This window comes from Pistacia vera, unplaced genomic scaffold (genome assembly GCF_008641045.1).
Source record: "Pistacia vera cultivar Batoury unplaced genomic scaffold, PisVer_v2 Contig78, whole genome shotgun sequence".
Classification (NCBI taxonomy): Eukaryota; Viridiplantae; Streptophyta; class Magnoliopsida; order Sapindales; family Anacardiaceae; genus Pistacia; species Pistacia vera.
The window spans coordinates 274,521-299,095 of record NW_022196645.1 but is presented as its reverse complement, the minus strand read 5'-3'; the positions used below and the strand labels follow the sequence as shown (position 1 = coordinate 299,095).

General features: G+C 32.9%; 2 protein-coding genes across 2 annotated transcripts; both read left to right on the top strand.

The window, feature by feature from the left end:
- Nucleotides 1–22,801, top strand: LOC116116683 (ubiquitin carboxyl-terminal hydrolase 8-like). Its single transcript, XM_031402729.1, has 5 exons — nt 1–333; nt 15,872–15,991; nt 16,145–16,393; nt 17,846–17,987; nt 22,748–22,801. The coding sequence occupies exons 2-5, from the start codon at nt 15,915–15,917 to the stop codon at nt 22,799–22,801; spliced, it is 522 nt and encodes a 173-aa protein (XP_031258589.1). The 5' UTR covers nt 1–333; nt 15,872–15,914.
- Nucleotides 312–9,430, top strand: LOC116116604 (ubiquitin carboxyl-terminal hydrolase 8-like). The gene is given in 9 exon segments (XM_031402668.1): nt 312–453; nt 607–855; nt 2,302–2,341; nt 2,343–2,441; nt 7,186–7,245; nt 7,331–7,426; nt 8,463–8,819; nt 8,971–9,111; nt 9,230–9,430. Coding segments are annotated over 9 exon segments (1,320 nt in total). The 5' UTR covers nt 312–376.
- Nucleotides 22,802–24,575: the final 1,774 nt, after the last annotated feature.

The following is a 24,575-nucleotide window of genomic DNA, read 5'->3' as shown; positions in this document are numbered from 1 at the left end:
CAATCCGGATGTTAGAAATAAAACTTGTCTTTCTCAATGATATAGGTTACAAGTTTCTATTATTTTTTAATTGAAATATTATTTAATTATTTCATAATTTGTTTGATTTCTTTCTCAAAATAATTTACATTAAGCTTAACTTAGTTCGACTTCGACCAGGCAAATAGTTTCGTACCGTGATATAATTATCGGCAGGAATATATCATCATGTTTTTCTGAGTTGGTCTAAAATCTGATTTTCCACGTAAAATGAAAATACAAAATATAGTATCAATAAACAAAATTCTTTGAATCCTCTTCGCATAAAAAAGCTCCACTTGTTTCTCTCTGCAAATCCGCCACTACTCTCATTGCATGCTAATGATCTGCATCTTCAATGGATCCTCCTCCCTCCGATTCAACTCTCCCTCTCCACTCTGACGATGACCAGCGAGTCTACTTGGTTCCTTACAGGTCTCAATTCAATTCAAATTCATCAACCCTAACAAATCTAAACAAATCCTATTTTATACGCCGTCGTTTTAATTATTTCCATCACATTTCGCACTTGAATTAATGAATACAATGTCTGATTTAGATTGAGATTTGAATTGGTTTCCTTTTTAGGTGGTGGAAAGATGCTCAAGAATCAACATTTGATTCAGATGGGAAGAGAGGGATTTTGTACACAGCAACACCGGGGCCATCCTATGCAGGTCCAATGAAGATCATTAACAACATTTTTAATTCCGACCTTCTTTTCAATCTGAGGAGAGAAGAAGATTCTTCGCAAAATGGCGAAAATGGTGAAGTGGGGGTCTCCGGACGGGACTATGCATTGGTCCCTGGGGAAATGTGGTTGCAGGCACTCAAATGGTGAGTCTCTGATGTTGATAAATAGGGCTTTTTGAATTTTATTGGGATGCGAGGAAAATTAGTAGTATTATTTGGTGAGAATTGAGATCTGTGATATTAATGTGTGTCCAAATTTGTCTGTGTTGCGTGCTATGTTTTTGATGGCATTGATTTTTAATGGTTTGATAAGAGTATATGTTAGATGGTATTTTACTCTATGAATGTACTTTTTAATAATTTAAGTAGCTGGTTAAAGTTCCTGGGGTGCTAGATTCTTTATGCCTTTGACAATGGAGAGACGTGACGCTAAAGATTTTGTGGTTTTTATACTGTAATTAATGCTAAATTTCAATGGAATGCCAATTCTTTGAGCAAAGGACAACTTGTTAATAGATGAATTGCTGACTTAATGTGAGAGAGTTTCCATCTCCTGGAACTCACTTATCTTGATATAAATTTGGCAGTGCATAGATTATCTGATGGCATTTGAAGAGTTTTGACTGTCACCATTGAATTTTCTTCAAAATTTGCTTGATGGAGGCTTACATCCTTTGTGATCTAGGTCCTCCAAAGTCTTTTAGTCTTTAAAATGAGAGGTGCACCTTATAGTCAAACTTCTTTTGATTAGGTTGTCAGGATCTGACTTTCAGAAATTTCTAACTGGCAGTTCCACAGCTACTACACATTTTGGGAATGCTGCCCCTTCTATATCAGCTATTTACCTGTCAGCTTTGGCAGTGCAACTTTTTTGTGACATCAGTACACTGATGAGTGAAAAGTAACATCTTTGAATTGAGCAATATATCTGACCTGTCCATGTTGTATTTTTGTTTGTCTTGTTTCCTTGTTCAGTCTTTCCGAAAGACCCATGCTGTTCTGTAATTAAAAAATATTTTCTCCTTCTGGCTGATCCTAAACATTTTTATCCAGTTAGTGGCAATAGGCATGTAACTTTTAGCCATTCAAGTAAAATGTTGTTTTGGTCTTTAAAGAAGCTCTACTGTGGGATAGTTTATCTTAATTGCGGTCATTTTATGTTAAAGAGGCGGAGGGGTAAGGGTGGAGGGTCTGTTATCGATTATTGTACTTTTATAATCAGTCTGTTGTTCTTTTGATAGATGAAAGTTTATCTGACATGTTATACGGAAGAGTAATGCTAGTCATCCCAATTCCTATTCCAAAATCAGATCCCAATGATGTTTTACCATGTGTGGTATTGCCTTATCATTTAATACATAATTACTTTATTTACGTCATACCTATAGGTAACACACCATTTGGGATGTAAATTTTGGGATTTGTTTTGGTATGAGTAGTATTATTCTATATGGAATGCTAAATTTAAGAGTTTTGTGTTAGTGATGAATCAATTTAATAAATCTTTCTTATGTGTTTTCCTGATTACCAGAATCAATTATGGAAGTTTCTATAATCTATTTATTGGTTTTATCTTACTATTTTACTCAGGCATAGTGATGCTAAAGTTGCAACAAATAATGGAAAAAGCTTTTTTGGCTGCACAAGATGATATGGCAGATGTCTATCCTTTGCAACTTAGGCTTTCTGTTCTGCGGGAACAATTTATTGGAGTAAAAATTACCAAAAAGTTTAGTTTAGTCGATTAATTCACTCTCTCTTTTTTTGATCTTTTGAAGTAAGAACCTTATAAGCTATGAATTTTGTTTTTTATGTCAGATTAATGTGATTAGAAAGTTTGTTTGTACTCATGTTGGAATTTGAACGTTGTCATACTTCTTTTTCCCTTGATGAAAGAAATATTCAGAACATCATGAATGGTATAACAAGTAGGGTAAGATTCTAAGCAGGCATTTAATTTCAAATACTGCTCGAAGTAAAATGCTCCTTTGATGAAATTTTCTAATAGGACCTTTCAATGAACTTAAAAATTATTTTCTAAAAGATTCTCATTCTTTATCTTGCATCACTCTCTATTGCATACGAATAAACTTTTTGCTCTTCTAAAGTACAGTAAGTTGTAACATAACTGAGGTATTGAGATAATTACTCTTCCTAAATTTGTTTAGTAATGTTGCAAGCTAAGTAAAGGCATTAAAAAATTTTACTTTTTTTTTCTTTTTGAATGTTTGGTTTGCAATTATGAGTATGAACAAGATAAAATTACATTGTAATTCCGAGCTAAGATAATTTCGTAATATTTCTTATGATCTCTACCTTGGTAAAATTGTAGGTATGATTAGGACAATGACCATCATTTTTCTCTCGTCTCACTGATCTTTGCAATGGTTGCTTGAGCATTTTCAAGGAGTCCTTTTAAGTCTATATTGGAAGTTCAAGGATAGAATAAAGTGGCTGAGGTTTTCTAGTCCAACCGTTCAATTTAATCTTATAGTATTCTGATTATGTATATATAATTGATGGCAAAATAATATTTAGGATGTCGAAAACTACTTAAATAAAACTCCAAGGACTGTAGTCTTGTGTACACATATTACTCTTCTCTTTCTCTCTTTCCATTTTAATTGGAATTTTCTAGTTAAAGGTTAGGTTAGACTTGTTTATTATTGAGATAGTTTCCAGCCTTTAGATATTTCTTCTAATGTCTGTTCTACACCTCACCCACTGCTAGGTCCTCTTGGCCAGCTGATGGTTTTTTTTTGATGATCACCTAGTTGCTTTCATCATTTTTGTCACTTTTTGTCTTTTGGAAGAATTATGTACAACTCAGATACTTCGCTTACTAATGATGCACTTTAACATTTTCCATCTCTTAATTTAGGATTTAGTTATAGTTACTCTCTAGATCAAGTTCTTTACAATCGGGGAAAATGATGTTAGACATCATGGTATATGCACATATGTCAAGGTGCATGGCTAGTTAGTGTCTTTTTATTTTTTTATCTCGTGGATTGGGTATATATGCACTGTAAAAGTTTTCTTAGCACAACCCTGTTTTAAATTTTAGAAATTAGGTTTTATGCATTCATATTCAAATTTCAAAAAAAAAAAGAAACGTGATGTAGCTAATACTGATATAATAGATTAATATTTAATAAAAAGTACAACGAAAATAGTTGTTGGAAAAAAAGGTCATTTTGGATGTTAGTTTTAAATGTCAGATAAACTAGAAAATTTACTTTATTTTGAATTGTATTTAAATTAAATCAATATTTATACTGATCTGTGTTAGGCATATTGGACTATCTTTTGGATTATGAAGTTGATTGATTATAAATAATTATTAAATTTTAATAATAGAGTGGGTCTAGGAAGGGGGTTGAATGCATAGTTAGGGTGTTCAGAGCCCATCTTGTGTCATATTATGGTTTCCTTGTCAAATGTAGTTTTAAACGTTAACTTTTTTTTTCTCAAGGGTTTGTTAATAAGGTTTGACCTTTATGTTAACTGGGTTTTTTTGTTTGAACTCAAAGACTTTGCTTATGAATGAAAATTGAATATTTTAGTCAACTTCTCTCAATTATTCTTTAATATTTTCTCCCCTTGCTTCATTGCCTCTCTTTTCTTTTTAGTTTTGTTCTTTTTTGTAAGGGTTTCAATTATATTCTAATTCCACATCTTTGAGATAATAGCATAAGAGTTTTTGGTTGATGGTACCACTAACTCTTTGTAGTTGTCAGTTAGGATCTTTCACTATCCTTAGATGTTTAAATGTATGGAAAATAAAGATTCATCATTTCGCCTGCATAAAGATAGAGAACATTGAAGATTAATTTTGATGTTTTTTGTGTACAATATCAAGATGTTGTGTAAATTTTATATTCTATGCGTTAGATCATGTATATTTGGAATAATAAAAACTCTTACATATGGTGTTGGAAATATAATCTAATTTATGGAATCCAATAATATGAAAATTCAACATAACATCTTGATATTGTAAACACAGACTATAAATTAATTTTTCAAACTTCCTGTCTTTTACGTATGTAGAATGATGGATCCTTAACTTTCCATATACTTAAAAAGCATAAGGGTTGGGACTCATCCAAATGGACAGTGATACCTGAGTTATTACAGATGGAGGATGGGGGGGATTAGGAGCATTAATAATGTGAGAGTTGGGATTATCCTAATTGATAATTGATAATTGAGTTAGTGTGGGAGAGCACTAGGGGAGTATGAGTAATCGTTTCATATTACACAAATTTTTACAACTATTGAAACCTTAGATTAAAGTGTAATGATCGTTTTAGATTGAATGACATGAACTACCATTATTTGTTCACATAGGATAATATTATTAATTTTCATCTATTACTCTCTTCTCTCAAACTCTTGAAGAGTATATATATTTTGGGGTGTTCATAAATGGTTAACCGAACCGATTTTCTGAACTGATCCGGTTTTCCAGTTCAGGAATTTTCCTGAACTGAAACCGAACCGGTTAAGGGAAAACTGGTTTTTCGGTTAATCAGGAACCGTTAACCCTTTTGAACCGGTTTTCCCTTTAACTTATTTTTTATTTTGATTTTTCCCTAATTTAAACTGGTTTTATAGTTTATTATTTTTATATTAAATCGGTAACCAAACCGGAAAACTGGTTTTTGTATTTCTTTGAAACCGAACTGGTTTTTTGGTTATCCGAAAAACCGGTTTCGGTTCGGTCGTTTTCTGCATTTTTTTGAACACCCCTAATATATTTCACTTTTTCAAGTGTATTGCAACTTTTATAGACTATTTTATCAATACACTGAGCAGTTTAGATTATTACATCTTAAGTATTGTACTTTGCGATAATGGATTTAAATTATAATCCTTAATTTAAAGTGTATTTATTTAATGTCTCACAAGTTCTGTTATAATTTGAGTATACATATATGCTAATGTCAATAGCCCTTTATTTTAGACAAATTCTTACTTCTAAGTACTTTGGATGATTGAGATTGCATCTACCATTTGTCATTACATGTATATTAATCATGCATGCGTTTGATTCAACACTTAAGGTGATTTGGAGAGCCAAAGTTCCTAGCAAAGTAAGGGAGCTAGTTTTGACTGCTGTGCTAAAAAATATCAAACACTTATGATTTGATTCAAAAAAGTAGACCTTATATTTCTTTATCTCCGAGCTGGTGCTTCTTGTGCAATAAAGTCAGAGAGTGTAGACCACTTATTTTTGCACTGCCCCTCTGCCAGATATTTGTGGAACAAACTGCTGAAGGACTTTAATATAATTTGGGCAATTCCCTCTTCTTGTTCTTTGGTTTGTTGGAGAGACATGTTCTTTGGGAGGCAGAAGAAAAGCTATTGTGTTCGGGAATTGGCAGTTAGGACAATTTTTTGGGTTATATGGTTAGCAAGAAATAGGGAACTTTTTGAGGATACAAGTGGAGATGAGGTTTGGTCCATGTGGATAAAGTAAAATTTTGCGCTTCTATTTGGGCCTCTATTATTTCATAATTCCAAGATGTTTTTTTTTTCTTTATTCAATATAATTGGGAAGCTTTAATTACCTAGCTGGGGAAGATTTTTGTGCAAATTTGCTTAGGGTTTTGGTTTTTAGTGTTGACGATTTTGGAATTGGAGATGTGCTTTTCATTTGTGTTAGTGTTTTGAACCTTTGGGTTTTAGAGACAGCATGTCTTTTTTGTGTGGACAATTTGTCTGTTCTTGTATACTTTTTATTTTAATAGAGAATATCTGTTTCCTTTAAAAAAATAAAAGAAAAGGAAAAACTATAAAATTATGCATGCATATAATTTTAATCATCCAAAGCATTTTGCTCTTGTGCTCTTTAAGTTGTGAAGAATTTGTGTAACAGATTAGTGCCATCGATTCTTCTCACATATGCATAACAAAAAGAAATTTTAGAGCCTATTTCCTTAAAGTTGTGAATTTTACCCAATTGATACTAGATTAGATTTTACATAGGAAATGGAGAAGTATACTTGATTGGTTTGTGTTGTGGATATTGGTGTTGTAGATATCTGTGTATCTTTTTCAATCTTAATGCTTTGACCAGCTCCGTTTGCATACCTAAACAGATATAGAGAATAGTAAGTGCATCTTATCTAAAGATATGTCTTGAATCAGCTGTTCTCTTGTACATTCACTGCCCTCAGTTGATGAAAAATTATTATCTCTGGTGTGAGTCGACTCTAAATGAATGTTAATTTGTAATGAATTAACTATAAACCATTTTGTATGTCTTAGAAGATAAAGACATTGTAATAATCTTATGGTGATATTACTATTTTCCAAATTTCTCTTTCTAATTTGGATGGCTTATGCCTTCTCAAATTTTCATTAAAGTAATCTATATGCTTTTTATGCTTCTGTTTATTGGGTCATTTTGCTTGTTAAGGAACATTTCCGGTTTTCATCACTTAACATGATATCCTTTTCATGTAGGACAATGCGGTTGAGCTCTTCAGAAGATCATGCAAGATCTTCAGTATCGAGTCTGAGCTGGTAATTTATTTAGTTATTTATTTATTTTGAAGTGATGACTTCGTGAGCTGAAATGTATGGCTTTTTAACTTCTGCTATCACACAGTTACGCATCTGGGACTTTTCTGGACAGACAATCTTGTATTTTATGAATGACAAAAATAAGTTTCTGAAAGATGGTCAGCGGCAGTCAGATCAGGAAGTATGTTGTATATTTCTTTGATAAGATGTTAGCTTATAACTTGATTTCATGATTATATTTCATTGTTTACATCTCTCATAAGGCTGAAGTTTGAAATTCACCTTTATACTGATTGGTTGAGGTACAACTGCAAGCCAATTTCTTAAAACATTAAATTTAAAGTCCCCAAGTAGATCTACTGTTTACACTTAATTATATTCATCTGTGCTATTAGCATCTGTATTGCACTTTATTCATAGAGTTCGCATTAACCAATCACAAGGTTAAACCCTGGTTTTGGAGCCTCGATGAGGTGTTGTTGCCATCACTCAGTATGACTCACTAAAACAGATAACTTACCTAAATGGTTGATTTATAGATGAGTCATGATAGATTAACTGAGCAGTGTGGTGTTTCTTAGGAATTTTGCCAACTATTGTTGTGTTGGCAATGCCTATATCTAAATTCTGAAGTTAAAAACTCCAATTTACTTGGAAAGACCTGGCCTCTTCCTACGGTTGATTGGTAGTTGGGACCAAAATAACTACGGCTTTCAAATATTTATGGAATCTAAAGTGCAAAACATGTCAGTCTTGAGTTGTTTCTGGATTTGTATTTGGTTTTGATCCTGTCAAAAGGAATCACTCACATTTTTTATCTTATGAGAAAAAAAAAAAAAAAAAATCACAACTAGAACAATTCACTCATGAAGTTTTTAGAAAAGTTCATGATAGCCAAACCCATTTAACTGGGTTTGAGGTCGAGTTGAACCAAGTAGCATGATAATAATGAGTTCCTCTCTATTTCATATGGAAGTCTGTGGGAGTCACGTTACATATACAGTTCAGAATACTAGGTCAATGCTAACTTTTTGGGTAAAACAACATTCCCTTGATATATTAACAGTAGTCAGAGGGAAAGTAATGAATTATAAATGGGATATTCATTAAAATTTAAAATCAGCTGTCTGCTGAATTATTAACCATCATTTTTATGTGATCTATATGTTACTTTGATGCTTGGTGCTAATAGTTCAGTTACTTCTGCTTTTCTTCAGATTCTCCTGGAGTTGCAAATTTATGGGTTGTCAGATTCCATAAAATGTAGAGAAGGGAAAAAAGATGAAATTGAAGGACAACATTCTAATGGGACAAGTTCGTCTTGCTGTACTTCAATTATGATGAATGGTACCACTGGCAATGTGAATGGCAATTTGGGTCGTAATAACTCTATAACTTTCTCTGGAAAATCTGGTGAAGCTGGGTCTTTGGGATTAACAGGATTGCAAAACCTTGGAAATACTTGCTTTATGAACAGCGCCCTTCAGTGCTTAGCACACACTCCAAAGCTTGTTGATTACTTTCTTGGAGATTATTGCAAAGAAATCAATCATGACAATCCTTTAGGCATGGATGTATGTTAAATCTGTTCTGAATTTTCTTGTAGTTGTGTCTGAATGATAATAACTAAATTTTTCAGTTCAGTTGTGGAAAGATTGTCCTTTTGCTCAGAGCATATTGTTTTTTTTTTTTTTTTCCCAATTAAAAGTATGTATTTTTTGCCAGGGTGAAATTGCTCTAGCCTTTGGAGATTTGTTAAGAAAACTATGGGCTCCTGGAGCATCTCCGGTGGCACCAAGAACATTTAAGTCAAAGCTTGCTCATTTTGCACTTCAATTTAGTGGATTTAACCAGCATGATTCTCAAGTCAGTGAAGTTGCCCATTAGCTATTGAATTTTGGTTTCCCTAACCCCTCACTCTTGGGTGAGGGTTTGCAAAAATCGTAGTATTAATTTTCTGAATTTAATGAATCTTTCATTGTAGGAACTCCTTGCATTTTTGCTGGATGGACTTCATGAAGATCTCAATCGTGTAAAATATAAGCCTTACGTAGAAGCCAAGGATGGAGATGATCGATCAGATGAAGAAGTTGCTGATGAATATTGGCAAAATCATCTGGCTCGGAATGACTCAATCATTGTGGATGTGTGCCAAGTAAGGATCTTTTTTCAGGTGTCCTCATGATTTTGATTTTAAATTGCTCTACATCAGTCATTGATATATACAATGGTTATCATAAACCTTGCGTGATCTTGGGTATATAATTGACCTCTAACTGTGTCTATGGTAATGGAATTAATAATTAAACAGGGGAGATAGAGGGAAACTAATTTCTACACAAATATGTGTTTAATTGGATCAAGATCAAAACTTGTTGATCTAATCTGCAAATGAACTTCTGTAATTTTACATGCAGCGAAAAACCAGTTAGAAACTGACACCTGTCCAACACATGTTCCAGCTTTGACAGAGGTCTTTTTATCCCTTCTCTGTATCCCTCCTATGTCTCAAACCATGTTATCTAGAATGAAGATGTCATTTTTGCTCCAAACCCAAAAGAATGAAAACAAAACAAAATACAAAACTTAATTCTCTGCTAGTATAATATCAGTGTTTGCATTCATGAATGAAATAACTGGTATTTCTATGAAAAATCATGAGGGGAAAGAACAGATAGATCAAAACGAGAAGTATCTTTAATGATTTTTTGTGCTTATGGATAGTTTCTGTGAAATGGATATATTCAATATGCAGAAAAAAGAATATAAAAAGTAAAGAAAAAACAAAAAACAAAATGAAAGTGGATGGATAGATTGCTGGAGAAAACAAAAACCGAAAGGAGGGTTTGATGTCAAGCACTAGGTTTTAATTTGCTTTTTGGAAAATTTGTTGTTTTTTTTTCTTTGTTTGACTGTGATTCAAGAGCACATTATTCTCTTTCCCCATTTGGCTCATAAAATGACTAGCGGACCAAAAACTGAACACCTCTGGTACCAAGTGAACAAGTCCAAGGCTTTTCAAAGGCCACATGTCGTTGCTTGTTGGTTATTCATTATATAAAAGACTATTACATCTTTGCATGTTTTCTAGTTCATGAAAATCCTTTCCAACTCTTTTAGTTAACAAAGGAAAATTTGAAATCTCAACTGGGCAGTTTTGTCTTTTTATACCACCCATACTGTCTGTCTTCAATGAGGGGTAAATGTCTTTCAAGCATGCTGAGCCCGCAAAGTGTTACAGTTAATTTGATTTGGCCATTTTGTTTACCCTATTCTGTCTATTTTTGTAGCTTCTTGAACTTATCTGCTGATTAAGCTAACATGTAACCCTTTTTTGATAACACCCCTAACAGTGTAACTTTAACAAGGCACATAATTTCGGTCTGAAGTTCATTGACTGTCCCAATAAACTTTTGCTCTTCTTAAAGTAAGTAAGTTGTAACATAACTTGAGGTATTGAGAATATTACTCTTCCTAAATTTTGTTAGTAATGTTGCAAGCTAAGGAAAGGCATTAAAAAAATTTTACTTTTCTTTTTCTTTTTGAATGTTTGGTTTGCAATTATGAGTATGAAAAGATAAAATTACATTGTAATTCCGACTAAGATAATTTCGTATATTTTCTTATGATCTCTACCTTGGTAATATGTAGGTATGATTAGACAATACCATCATTTTTCTCTCGTCTCACTGATCTTTGCAAGGTGCTTGGCATTTTCAACGAGTCTTTTAAGTCTATGATTGGAAGTTCAAGGATAGAATAAAGTGGCTGAGGTTTCTAGTCCAACCGTTCAATTTAATCTTATAGATTCTGATTATGTAATTATATAATTGATGGCAAAAATAAATATTTAGGATGTCGAAAACTACTTAATAAAAGACTCCAAGGACTGTAGTCTGTGGTACAAATATTACCTCTTCTCTTTCTCTTCTTTCCATTTTAATTTGATTTTAGTTAAAGGTATGGTTAGACTTGTTTATTATTGAGATGTTTCCAGCCTTAGATATTTCTTCTAGTGTTCTACACCTCACCCACTGCTGGTCCTCTGAGCCAGCTGATGGTGTTTTTTTTGTGATGATCAATAGTGCTTTCATCAATTTGTCACTTTTTGGTCTTTTGGAAGAATTGATGTACAACTCATGATACTTCGCTTCTAATGATGCACTCTTAACATTTTCCTCTCTTAATTAGGATTTTAGTTATAGTTACTCTCTAGATCAAGTTCTTCAATCGGGGAAAATGAGGAGACATCATGGGTATATGCACATATGTCAAGGGCATGGCTAGTTAGGTTTTTTATTTTTTTATCTCGTGGATTGGGTATATATGCACTGTAAAAGTTTTCTTACACCCGTTATTAGAAATTTAGAAATTAGGTTTTTATGCACATTCATATCAAATTTCTAAAAAAAAGAAACGGATGTAGCTATACTGATATAATAGATTATATTAATAAAAAGTACAACGAAAATAGTTGTTGGAAAAAAGGTCATTTTGGATGGTAGTTTTAAATGTCAGATAAACTAGAAAAATTTACTTATTTTGATATTGTATTTTAAATTAAATCAAATATTAAATACTGAGCTTGTGTTAGGCATATTGACTATCTTTTGGATTATGAAGTTGATTGATTATAAATAATTATTAAAATTTTAATAATAGGAGTGGTCTAGGAAAGGGGGTTGAATGCATAGTTAGGGTGTTCAGAGCCCATCTTGTGTCATATTATGGTTTCCTTGTCAAATGTAGTTTTAACGTTTACTTTTTTCTTCAAGGGTTTGTTAAATTAGGTTTGACCTTTATGTTAACTGGGTTTTTTTGTTTGAACTCAAAGACTTTGCTTATGAATGAAAATTGAATATTTTAGTAAACTTTCTCAAATATTCTTTAATATTTTCTCCCCTTGCTTCAATTGCCTCTCTTTTCTTTTTGTTTGTTCTTTTTTGTAAGGGTTCAATTATATTCTAATTCCACATCTTTGAGATAATAGCATAAGAGGTTTGGTTGAGGTACCACTAAATCATTTGTAGTTGTCAGTTAGGATCTTTCACTATCCTTAGATGATTTAAATGTATGGAAATAAAAGATTCATCATTCGCCTGCATAAAAGTAGAGAGAACATTGAAGATTAATTTGTGAGTGTTTTTGGTACAATATCAAGATGTTGTGTATGAATTTTTATATCTATGCGTTAGATCATGTATATTTGGAATAATAAAAACTCTTACCTATGGTGTGTGAAATATAATCTATTATGGAATCCAATAATATGAAAATTCATACATAAATCTTGATATTGTAAACACAGATTATAAATTAATTTTTCAAACTTCTGTCTTTTACGTATGTAGAATGATGGATCCTTAACTTTCCATATACTTAAAAAGCATAAGGGTTGGGACTCATCCAAATGGACAAGTGATAACTGAGTTATTACAGATGGAGGATGGGGGGGGATTAGGAGCATTTAAATAATGTGAGAGTGTGGATTATCCTAATTGATAAGTGATAATTGAGTTAGTGTAGGAGAGCACTAGGGGAGTTGAGTAATCGTTCTATTACACAAATTTTTACAACTATTGAAACCTAGATTAAAGTGTAATGATCGATTTAGATTGAATGACATGAACTACCATTAATTTGTTCACATAGGAAATATATTATTAATTTCATTCTATTATCTCTTCTCTCAAACTCTTGAAAGAGTATATATATTTTGGGGTGTTCAAACGGTTAACCGAACGATTTTCTGAACTATCGGTTTTCCAGTTCAGGAATTTTCCTGAACTGAAACCGAAACGGTTTAAGGGGAAAACTGGTTTTTCGGTTAATCAGGAAACGGGTAACCTTTTTGAACGGTTTTCCCTTTAATTATTTTTTATTTTGATTTTTCCTAATTTAAACTGGTTTTATAGTTTATATTTATATTAAATCGGTAACCAAACCGGAAAATGTTTTTGTATTTCTTTGAAACCGAACTGGTTTTTTGGTTATCCGAAAAACGTGGTTCGGTTCGGTTCGTTTTCTGCATTTTTTTGAACACCCCTAATATATTTCGCTTTTTCAAGTGTACTGCAACTTTATAAGACTATTTATCGATACACTGAGCAGTTTTATTATTACATCTTAACTATTGTACTTTGCGATAATGGATTTAAATTATAATCCTTAATTTAAAGTGTATTTATTTAATGTCTCACAGTTCTGTTATAATTTGAGTATACATATATGCTAATGTCAATAGCCCTTTATTTTAACAAATTCTTACTTCTAAGTACTTGGATGATTGAGTTGCATCTACCATTTGTCATTACATGTATATTAATCATGCATGCGTTTGATTCAACACTTAAGGTGATTTGGAGAGCCAAAGTTCTAGCAAAGTAAGGGAGCTAGTTTTGACTGCTGTGCTAAAAAATATCAACATTATGATTTGATTCAAAAAAGAAGACCTATATTTCTTTACTCCGAGCTGGTGCTTCTTGTGCAATAAAGTCAGAGAGTGTAGACCACTTATTTTTGCACTGCCCCTCTGCCAGATATTTGTGGAACAAACTGCTGAAGGACTTTTATATAATTTGGGCAATTCCTCTTCTTGTTCTTGGTTGTTGGAGAGAATGTTCTTTGGGAGGCAGAAGAAAAGCTATTGTGTCGGGAATTGGCAGTTAGGACAATTTGGGTATATGGTTAGCAAGAAATAGGGAACTTTTTGAGGATACAAGTGGGGATGAGGTTTGGTCCAGGATAAGTAAAATTTGCGCTTCTATTTGGCTCTATTACATAATTCAAGTTTTTTTTTCTTTATCTTATATATTTCGGCAATTATTTAGTTTGTTCATATTATCAATTATGCATTTAGTTTATTTTTAGTGCAAATTGCTTAGGGTTTGGTTTAGTGTTGACGATGATGATTGGATGTGCTTTCATTTGTTGTAGTTTGAACCTTTGGGTTTTAGAGACAGCATGTCTTTTTTGTGGACAATTGTCTGTTCTTGTATACTTTTTATTAATAGAGAATACTGTTTCCTTTAAAAAATAAAAGAAAAGGAAAAACTATAAAATTATGCATGCATATATTTTAATCATCCAAAGCATTTTGCTCTTGTGCTCTTTAAGTGTGAAGTTGTGTAACAGATTAGTGCCATCGATTCTTTCACTATGCATAACAAAAAGAAATTTTAGAGCCTATTTCCTTAAAGTTGTGAATTTTACCCAATTGATACTAGATTAGATTTTACATAGGAAATGGAGAAGTATACTTGATTGGTGTGTTGTGGATATTGGTGTTGTAGATATCTGTGTATCTTTTTCAATCTTAATGCTTGACCAGCTCCGTTTGCATACCTAAACAGATATAGAGAATAGTATGCATCTTACATTATATTGTCTTGAATCAGCTGTTCTCTTGTACATTCACTGCCCTCAGTTGATGAAAAATTATTATCTCTGGTGTAGTCGACTCTAAATGAATGTTTGTAATGAATTAACTATAAACCATTTTGTATGTCTTAGAAGATAAAGACATTGTAAATCTATGTTATGTATACTATTTCCAAATTTCTCTTTTTGGAGGCTTATGCCTTCTCAAATTTCATTAAAGTAATCTATATGCTTTTTATGCTTCTGTTTATTGGGTCATTTTGTTGTTAAGGAACATTTCGGTTTTCATCACTTAACATGATATCCTTTTCATGTAGGACAATGCGGTTGAGCTCTTCAGAAGATCATGCAAGATCTTCAGTAGGTTGAGCTGGTAATTATTAGTTATTATGTTTGAAGTGATGACTTAGTGAGCTGAAATGTATGGCTTTTTAACTTCTGCTATCACACAGTTACGCCATGGGACTTTTCTGGCAGACAATCTGTATTTATGAATGACAAAAATAAGTTTCTGAAAGATGGTCAGCGGCAGTCAGATCAGGAAGTATGTTGTATATTTCTTTGATAAGATGTTGCTTATAACTTGATTTCATGATTATATTTCATTGTTTACATCTCTCATAAGGCTGAAGTTTGAAATTCACCTTTATACTGATTGGTTGAGGTGCAACTGCAAGCCAATTTCTTAAAACATTAAATTTAAAGTCCCCAAGTAGATTACTGTTTACACTTAATTAATTCATCTGTGCTATTGCATCTGATTGCACTTTATTCATAGAGTTCGCATTAACCAATCACAAGGTTAAACCCTGGTTTTGGAGCCTCGATGAGGTGTTGTTGCCACAATCAGTATGACTCACTAAAACAGATAACACCTAAATGGTTGATTTATAGATGAGTCATGATAGATTAACTGAGCACGTGTGGTGTTTTTAGGAATTTTGCCAACTATTGTTGTGTTGGCAATGCCTATATCTAAATTCTCAAGTTAAAAAACCAATTAATTGTAAAGACCTGGCCTCTTCTACAGTTGATTGGTAGTTGGGACCAAAAACGCCGGCTTTCAAATATTATGGAATCTAAAGTGCAAAACATGTCAGTCTTGAGTTGTTTGTGATCCTGTCAAAAGGAATCACTCACATTTTTTTTCTTATGAAAAAAAAAAAAAAAAAAAATATCCAGAACCATTCACTCATGAAGTTTTTAGAAAAGTTCATGATAGCAAACCCAGTGTTTCTCTCTGCAAATCCGCCACTACTCTCATTGCATGCTAATGATCTGCATCTTCAATGGATCCTCCTCCCTCCGATTCAACTCTCCCTCTCCACTCTGACGATGACCAGCGAGTCTACTTGGTTCCTTACAGGTCTCAATTCAATTCAAATTCATCAACCCTAACAAATCTAAACAAATCCTATTTTATACGCCGTCGTTTTAATTATTTCCATCACATTTCGCACTTGAATTAATGAATACAATGTCTGATTTAGATTGAGATTTGAATTGGTTTCCTTTTTAGGTGGTGGAAAGATGCTCAAGAATCAACATTTGATTCAGATGGGAAGAGAGGGATTTTGTACACAGCAACACCGGGGCCATCCTATGCAGGTCCAATGAAGATCATTAACAACATTTTTAATTCCGACCTTCTTTTCAATCTGAGGAGAGAAGAAGATTCTTCGCAAAATGGCGAAAATGGTGAAGTGGGGGTCTCCGGACGGGACTATGCATTGGTCCCTGGGGAAATGTGGTTGCAGGCACTCAAATGGTGAGTCTCTGTTGTTGATGAATAGGGCTTTTTGAATTTTATTGGGATGCGAGGAAAATTATTAGTATTATTTGGTGAGAATTGAGATCTGTGATATTAACGTGTGTCCAAATTTGTCTGTGTTGCATGCTATGTTTTTGATGGCATTGATTTTTAATGGTTTGATAAGAGTATATGTTAGATGGTATTTTACTCTATGAATGTACTTTTTAATAATTTAAGTAGCTGGTTAAAGTTCCTGGGGTGCTAGATTCTTTATGCCTTTGACAATGGAGAGACGTGACACTAAAGATTTTGTGGTTTTTATACTGTAATTAATGCTAAATTTCAATGGAATGCCAATTCTTTGAGCAAAGGACAACTTGTTAATAGATGAATTGCTGACTTAATGTGAGAGAGTTTCCATCTCCTGGAACTCACTTATCTTCATATAAATTTGGCAGTGCATAGATTATCTGATGGCATTTGAAGAGTTTTGACTGTCACCATTGAATTTTCTTCAAAATTTGCTTGATGGAGGCTTACATCCTTTGTGATCTAGGTCCTCCAAAGTCTTTTAGTCTTTAAAATGAGAGGTGCACCTTATAGTCAAACTTCTTTTGATTAGGTTGTCAGGATCTGACTTTCAGAAATTTCTAACTGGCAGTTCCACAGCTACTACACATTTTGGGAATGCTGCCCCTTCTATATCAGCTATTTACCTGTCAGCTTTGGCAGTGCAACTTTTTTGTGACATCAGTACACTGATGAGTGAAAAGTAACATCTTTGAATTGAGCAATATATCTGACCTGTCCATGTTGTAATTTTGTTTGTCTTGTTTCCTTGTTCAGTCTTTCCGAAAGACCCATGCTGTTCTGTAATTAAAAAAGATTTTCTCCTTCTGGCTGATCCTAAACATTTTTATCCAGTTAGTGGCAATAGGCATGTAACTTTTAGCCATTCAAGTAAAATGTTGTTTTGATCTTTAAAGAATCTCTTCTGTGGGATAGTTTATCTTAAGTGCGGTCATTTTATGTTAAAGAGGCGGAGGGGTAAGGGTGGAGGGTCTGTTATCGATTATTGTACTTTTATAACCAGTCTGTTGTTCTTTTGATAGATGAAAGTTTATCTGACATGTTATACGGAAGAGTAATGCTAGTCATCCCAAATCATATTCCAAAATTCAGATCCCAAATGATGTGTTACCATGTGTGGTATTGCCTTATCATTTAATACATAATTACTTTATTTACATGTCAATACCATATATGGTAACACACCATTTGGGATGTAAATTTTGGGATTTGTTTTGGTATGAGTAGTATTATTCTATATGGAATGCTAAATTTAAGAGTTTTGTGTTAGTGATGAATCAATTTAATAAATCTTTCTTATTGTTTTCCTGATTACCAGAATCAATTATGGAAGTTTCTATAATCTATTTATTGGTTTTATCTTACTATTTTACTCAGGCATAGTGATGCTAAAGTTGCAACCAAGAATGGAAAAAGCTTTTTGGCTGCACAAGATGATATGGCAGATGTCTATCCTTTGCAACTTAGGCTTTCTGTTCTGCGGGAAACAAATTTATTGGGAGTAAAAATTACCAAAAAGGTTAGTTTAGTCGATTAATTCACTCTCTCTTTTTTGATCTTTTGAAGTAAGAACCTATATAAGCTATGAATTTTGTTTTTTATGTCAGATTAATGTGATTAGAAAGTTTGTTTGTACTCATGTTGTGAATTTGAACATTGTCATACTTCTTTTTCCCTTGATGAAAGAAATATTCAGAACATCATGAATGGTATAACAAGTAGGGTAAGATTCTAAGGGCATTTAATTTCAAATACTGCTCGAAGTAAAATGTTCCTTTGATGAAATTTTCTAATAGGACCTTTCAATGAACTTAAAAATTATTTTCTAAAAGAATTCTCATTCTTTATCTTGCATCACTCTCTATTGCATACGAATAAACTTTTTGCTCTTCTTAAAGTACAGTAAGTTGTAACATAACTTGAGGTATTGAGAATATTACTCTTCCTAAATTTTGTTTAGTAATGTTGCAAGCTAAGTAAAGGCATTAAAAAAATTTTACTTTTCTTTTTCTTTTTGAATGTTTGGTTTGCAATTATGAGTATGAATAAGATAAAATTACATTGTAATTCCGAACTAAGATAATTTCGTCATATTTTCTTATGATCTCTACCTTGGTAAATATGTAGGTATGATTACGACAATAACCATCATTTTTCTCTCGTCTCACTGATCTTTGCAAAGGTCGCTTGGGCATTTTCAACGAGGTCTTTTAAGTCTATGATTGGAAGTTCAAGGATAGAATAAAGTGGCTGAAGTTTTCTAGTCCAACCGTTCAATTTAATCTTATAGATTCTGATTATGTAATTATATAATTGATGGCAAAATATAATATTTAGGATGTCGAAAACTACTTATATAAAAGACTCCAAGGACTGTAGTCTTGTGTACACATATTACCTCTTCTCTTTCTCTTCTTTCCATTTTAATTGGAATTTTCTAGTTAAAGGTATAGGTTAGACTTGTTTATTATTGAGATATTTTCCAGCCTTTAGATATTTCTTCTACTGTCTGTTCTACACCTCACCCACTGCTTGGTCCTCTTGAGCCAGCTGATGGTGTTTTTTTTGATGATCAAATAGTTGCTTTCATCAATTTTTGTCACTTTTTGGTCTTTTGGAAGAATTGATGTACAACTCATGATACTTCGCTTACTAATGATGCACTTTAACATTTTCCATCTCTTAATTTAGGATTTTAGTTATAGTTACTCTCTAGATCAAGTTCTTTACAATCGGGGAAAATGATGTTAGACATCATGGGTATATGCACATATGTCAAGGTGCATGGCTAGTTAGGTCTTTTTATTTTTTTATCTCGTGGATTGGGTATATATGCACTGTAAAAGTTTTCTTAGCACAACCCTGTTATTAGAATTTTAGAAATTAGGTTTTTATGCAATTCATATTCAAATTTCTAAAAAAAAGAAACGTGATGTAGCTAATACTGATATAATAGATTAATATTTAATAAAAAGTACAACGAAAATAGTTGTTGGAAAAAAAGGTCATTTTGGATGGTAGTTTTAAATGTCAGATAAACTAGAAAAATTTACTTTATTTTGAATTGTATTTTAAATTAAATCAAATATTAATATACTGAGCTTGTGTTAGGCATATTGGACTATCTTTTGGATTATGAAGTTGATTGATTATAAATAATTATTAAAATTTTAATAATAGGAGTGTGTCTAGGAAAGGGGGTTGAATGCATAGTTAGGGTGTTCAGAGCCCATCTTGTGTCATATTATGGTTTCCCTTGTCAAATGTAGTTTTAACGTTTACTTTTTTCTTCAAGGGTTTGTTAAATTAGGTTTGACCTTTATGTTAACTGGGTTTTTTTGTTTGAACTCAAAGACTTTGCTTATGAATGAAAATTGAATATTTTAGTAAAACTTCTCTCAATTATTCTTTAATATTTTCTCCCCTTGCTTCAATTGCCTCTCTTTTCTTTTTAGTTTTGTTCTTTTTTTGTAAGGGTTTCAATTATATTCTAATTCCACATCTTTGAGATAATAGCATAAGAGTTTTTGGTTGATGGTACCACTAACTCATTTGTAGTTGTCAGTTAGGATCTTTCACTATCCTTAGATGATTTAAATGTATGGAAAATAAAAGATTCATCATTTCGCCTACATAAAAGTGAGAGAACATTGAAGATTAATTTGTGAGTGTTTTTGTGTACAATATCAAGATGTTGTGTATGAATTTTATATTCTATGCATTAGATCATGTATATTTGGAATAATAAAAACTCTTACATATGGTGTTGGAATATATAATCTAATTTATGGAATCCAATAATATGAAAATTCATACATAACATCTTGATATTGTAAACACAGACTTATAAATTAATTTTTCAAACTTCCTGTCTTTTACGTATGTAGAATGATGGATCCTTAACTTTCCATATACTTAAAAAGCATAAGGGTTGGGACTCATCCAAATGGACAAGTGATAACTGAGTTATTACAGATGGAGGATGGGGGGGGATTAGGAGCATTTAAATAATGTGAGAGTTGGGATTATCCTAATTGATAAGTGATAATTGAGTTAGTGATAGGAGAGCACTAGGGGAGTATGAGTAATCGTTTCATATTACACAAATTTTTACAACTATTGAAACCTTAGATTAAAGTGTAATGATCGATTTAGATTGAATGACATGAACTACCATTAATTTGTTCACATAGGAAATAATATTATTAATTTTCATTCTATTACTCTCTTCTCTCAAACTCTTGAAAGAGTATATATATTTTTGGGGTGTTCATAAATGGTTAACCGAACCGATTTTCTGAACTGATCCGGTTTTCCAGTTCAGGAATTTTCCTGAACTGAAACCGAACCGGTTAAAGGGAAAACTGGTTTTTCGGTTAATCAGAAAACCGGTTAACCGTTTTTGAATTGGTTTTCCCTTTAACTTATTTTTTATTTTGATTTTTCCCTAATTTAAACTGGTTTTATAGTTTATTATTTTTATATTAAACCGGTAACCAAACCGGAAAACCGGTTTTTGTATTTCTTTGAAACGGAACTAGTTTTTTGGTTATCTGAAAGACTGGTTCGGTTTGGTTCGTTTTCTGCATTTTTTTGAACACCCCTAATATATTTCACTTTTTCAAGTGTATTGCAACTTTTATAGACTATTTTATCAATACACTGAGCAGTTTAGATTATTACATCTTAAGTATTGTACTTTGCGATAATGGATTTAAATTATAATCCTTAATTTAAAGTGTATTTATTTAATGTCTCACAAGTTCTGTTATAATTTGAGTATACATATATGCTAATGTCAATAGCCCTTTATTTTACACAAATTCTTACTTCTAAGTACTTTGGATGATTGAGATTGCATCTACCATTTGTCATTACATGTATATTAATCATGCATGCGTTTGATTCAACACTTAAGGTGATTTGGAGAGCCAAAGTTCCTAGCAAAGTAAGGGAGCTAGTTTGGACTGCTGTGCTAAAAAATATCAAACACTTATGATTTGATTCAAAAAAGTAGACCTTATATTTCTTTATCTCCGAGCTGGTGCTTCTTGTGCAATAAAGTCAGAGAGTGTAGACCACTTATTTTTGCACTGCCCCTCTGCCAGATATTTGTGGAACAAACTGCTGAAGGACTTTAATATAAGTGGGCAATTCCCTCTTCTTGTTCTTTGGTTTGTTGGAGGACATGTTCTTTGGGAGGCAGAAGAAAAGCTAGTGTGTCGGGAATTGGCAGTTAGGACAATTTTTTGGGTTATATGGTTAGCAAGAATAGGGAACTTTTTGAGGATACAAGTGGGATGAGGTTTGGTCCGTGGTAAAGTAAAATTTTGCGCTTCTATTTGGGCCTCTATTATTTCATAATTCCAAGGTGTTTCTTTTTCTTTATTAAAATAATTGGGAGCTTTAATTACCTAGCTGGGGAAGATTTTTGTGCAAATTTGCTTAGGGTTTTGGTTTTTAGTGTTGACGATTTGGAATTGGAGATGTGCTTTTCATTGTGTTGATGTTTTGAACCTTTGGGTTTTAGAGACAGCATGTCTTTTTGTGTGGACAATTTGTCTGTTCTTGTAACTTTTTATTAATAGAGAATATCTGTTTCCTTTAAAAAAATAAAAGAAAAGGAAAAACTATAAAATTACGCATGCATTTAATTTTATCATCCAAAGCATTTTGCTTGTGCTCTTTAAGTTGTGAAGAATTTGTTAAAGATTAGTGCCATTGATTTTCTCACATATGCATAACAAAAAGAATTTTAGAGCCTATTCTTAAAGTTGTGAATTTTACCCAATTGATACTAGATTAGATTTTACATAGGAAATGGAGAAAGTATACTTGATCGGTTGTGTTGTGGATATTGGTGTGTAGATATCTGTGTATCTTTTTCATCTTAATGCTTGACCAGCTCCGTTTGCAACCTAAACAGATATAGAGAATAGTAAGGGATTTCTTATCAAGATATGTCTTGAATCAGCTGTTCTCTGTAATTCACTGCCCTCAGTTGATGAAAAATTATTATCTCTGGTGTGAGTCACTCTAAATGAATGTTAATTTGTAAGAAAACTATAAACCATTTTGTATGTCTTAGAAGATAAAGACATTGTAATAATCTTATGGTGATGTTACTATTTCCAAATTTCTCTTTCTAATTGGTGGTTATGCCTTCTCAAATTTTCATTAAAGTAATCTATATGCTTTTTATGCTTCTGTTTATGGGTCTTTTGCTTGTTAAGGAACATTTCCGGTTTCATCATCTTAACATGATATCTTTTCATGTAGGACAATGCGGTTGAGCTCTTCAGAAGTCATGCAAGATCTTCGTATCGAGTCTGAGCTGGTAATTTATTTAGTTATTATTTATTTTGAAGTGATGACTTCGTGAGCTGAAATGTATGGCTTTTAACTTTGCTATCACACAGTTACGCATCTGGGACTTTTCTGGACAGACCTCTTGTATTTATGAATGACAAAAATAAGTTTCTGAAAGAGGTCAGCGGCAGTCAGATCAGGAAGTATGTTGTATATTTCTTGATAAGATGTTAGCTTATAACTTGATTTCATGATTATATTTCATTGTTTACATCTCTCATAAGGCTGAAGTTTGAAATTCACCTTTATACTGATTGGTTGAGGTACAACTGCAAGCCAATTTTAAAACATTAAATTTAAAGTCCCCAGTAGATCTACTGTTTAACACTTAATTTATATCATCTGTGCATTAGCACTGTATTGCACTTTATTCATAGAGTTGGCATTAACCAATCACAAGGTTAAACCCTGGTTTTGGACCCTCGGTAGGTGTTGTTGCCATCATCAGTATGACTCACTAAAACAGATAATTACCTAAATGGTTGATTTATAGATGAGTCATGATAGATTAACTGAGCAGTGTGGTGTTTCTAGGAATTTTGCCAACTATTGTTGTGTGGCAATGCTATATCAATTCTGAAGTTAAAAACTCCAATTTACTTGGAAGACCTGGCCTCTTCCTAGTTGATTGGTAGTGGGACCAAAATAACTACGCTTTCAAATTTTATGGAATCTAAAGTGCAAAACAGTCAGTCTTGAGTTGTCTGATTGATTTGTTTTGATCCTGTCAAAAGGAATCACTCACATTTTTTTCTTATGAGAAAAAAAAAAAAAAAAATCACACTAGAACAATTCACTCATGAAGTTTTAGAAAAGTCATGATAGCAAACCCATTTAACTGGGTTTGAGGTCGAGTTGAACCAAGATGCATGATAATAATGAGTTCCTCTCTATTTCATATGGAAGTTTCTGGGTCTGATATGACCTGTCCTGCAAATCAGATAATACTACCAACCAACAATCCACACTCACAGCAAATCACAGTTTAATGAGAGGACCCTGTTATATTAATTTTCAATAGAACAATACAGCCCTAGTAAATAGCTAATAGTCACTCCCTAGCAATATTCAATAACAACAACAAACAACTCAGCAAAGTAGTGTAATACACCAGAAAATGATAAGAACAACAGACTGACTCGAGGCCAGCCACCTCCAAAATACTGACTTCGAGGGTCAGTAACCTCCCTTCCAATTTACTTCCTAATTCTCCCCCTCCATTTCTCTTCATCGTTTATTCTGTTCTGTCACCTGTCTGTTCCAACCGAATCCCACCCCATCCCCTCATATCATGCCACCTGTTCCACAAATATTCCCTCATAACAAATCCCGACTTCCTAATATTCCCCTACTACCTACCACTACCCTTCTTGTGGTACACCAGCCTTGTTGGGTGCTCATCATTACCCTCCTCAAGGAGAGCCACCTTGTCCTCAAGGTGAAATGTAGGAAATTGGTGGTGAATAGTGTCAAAATCTTTCCATGTGTTTTCATAGGAAGGTAACCCCTTCCATTGAATCAGCACTTCCCACTGGCCATTCAGAAGTTTCCTTTTCTTGATAACTGCTTTTGGTTCGAGTTGTAATGTTAAATCCTCGTTAAGAGCTGCCGGAAGAGGCTGGCTGTTGGCAACTGGAAACATGGCTTTCTTCAGCTGTGAAATATGGAAGACATTATGAATGCGGGCTGAAGGAGGCAGTGCCAACCTGTATGCCACCGCTCCAATCCTGTCCGTGAT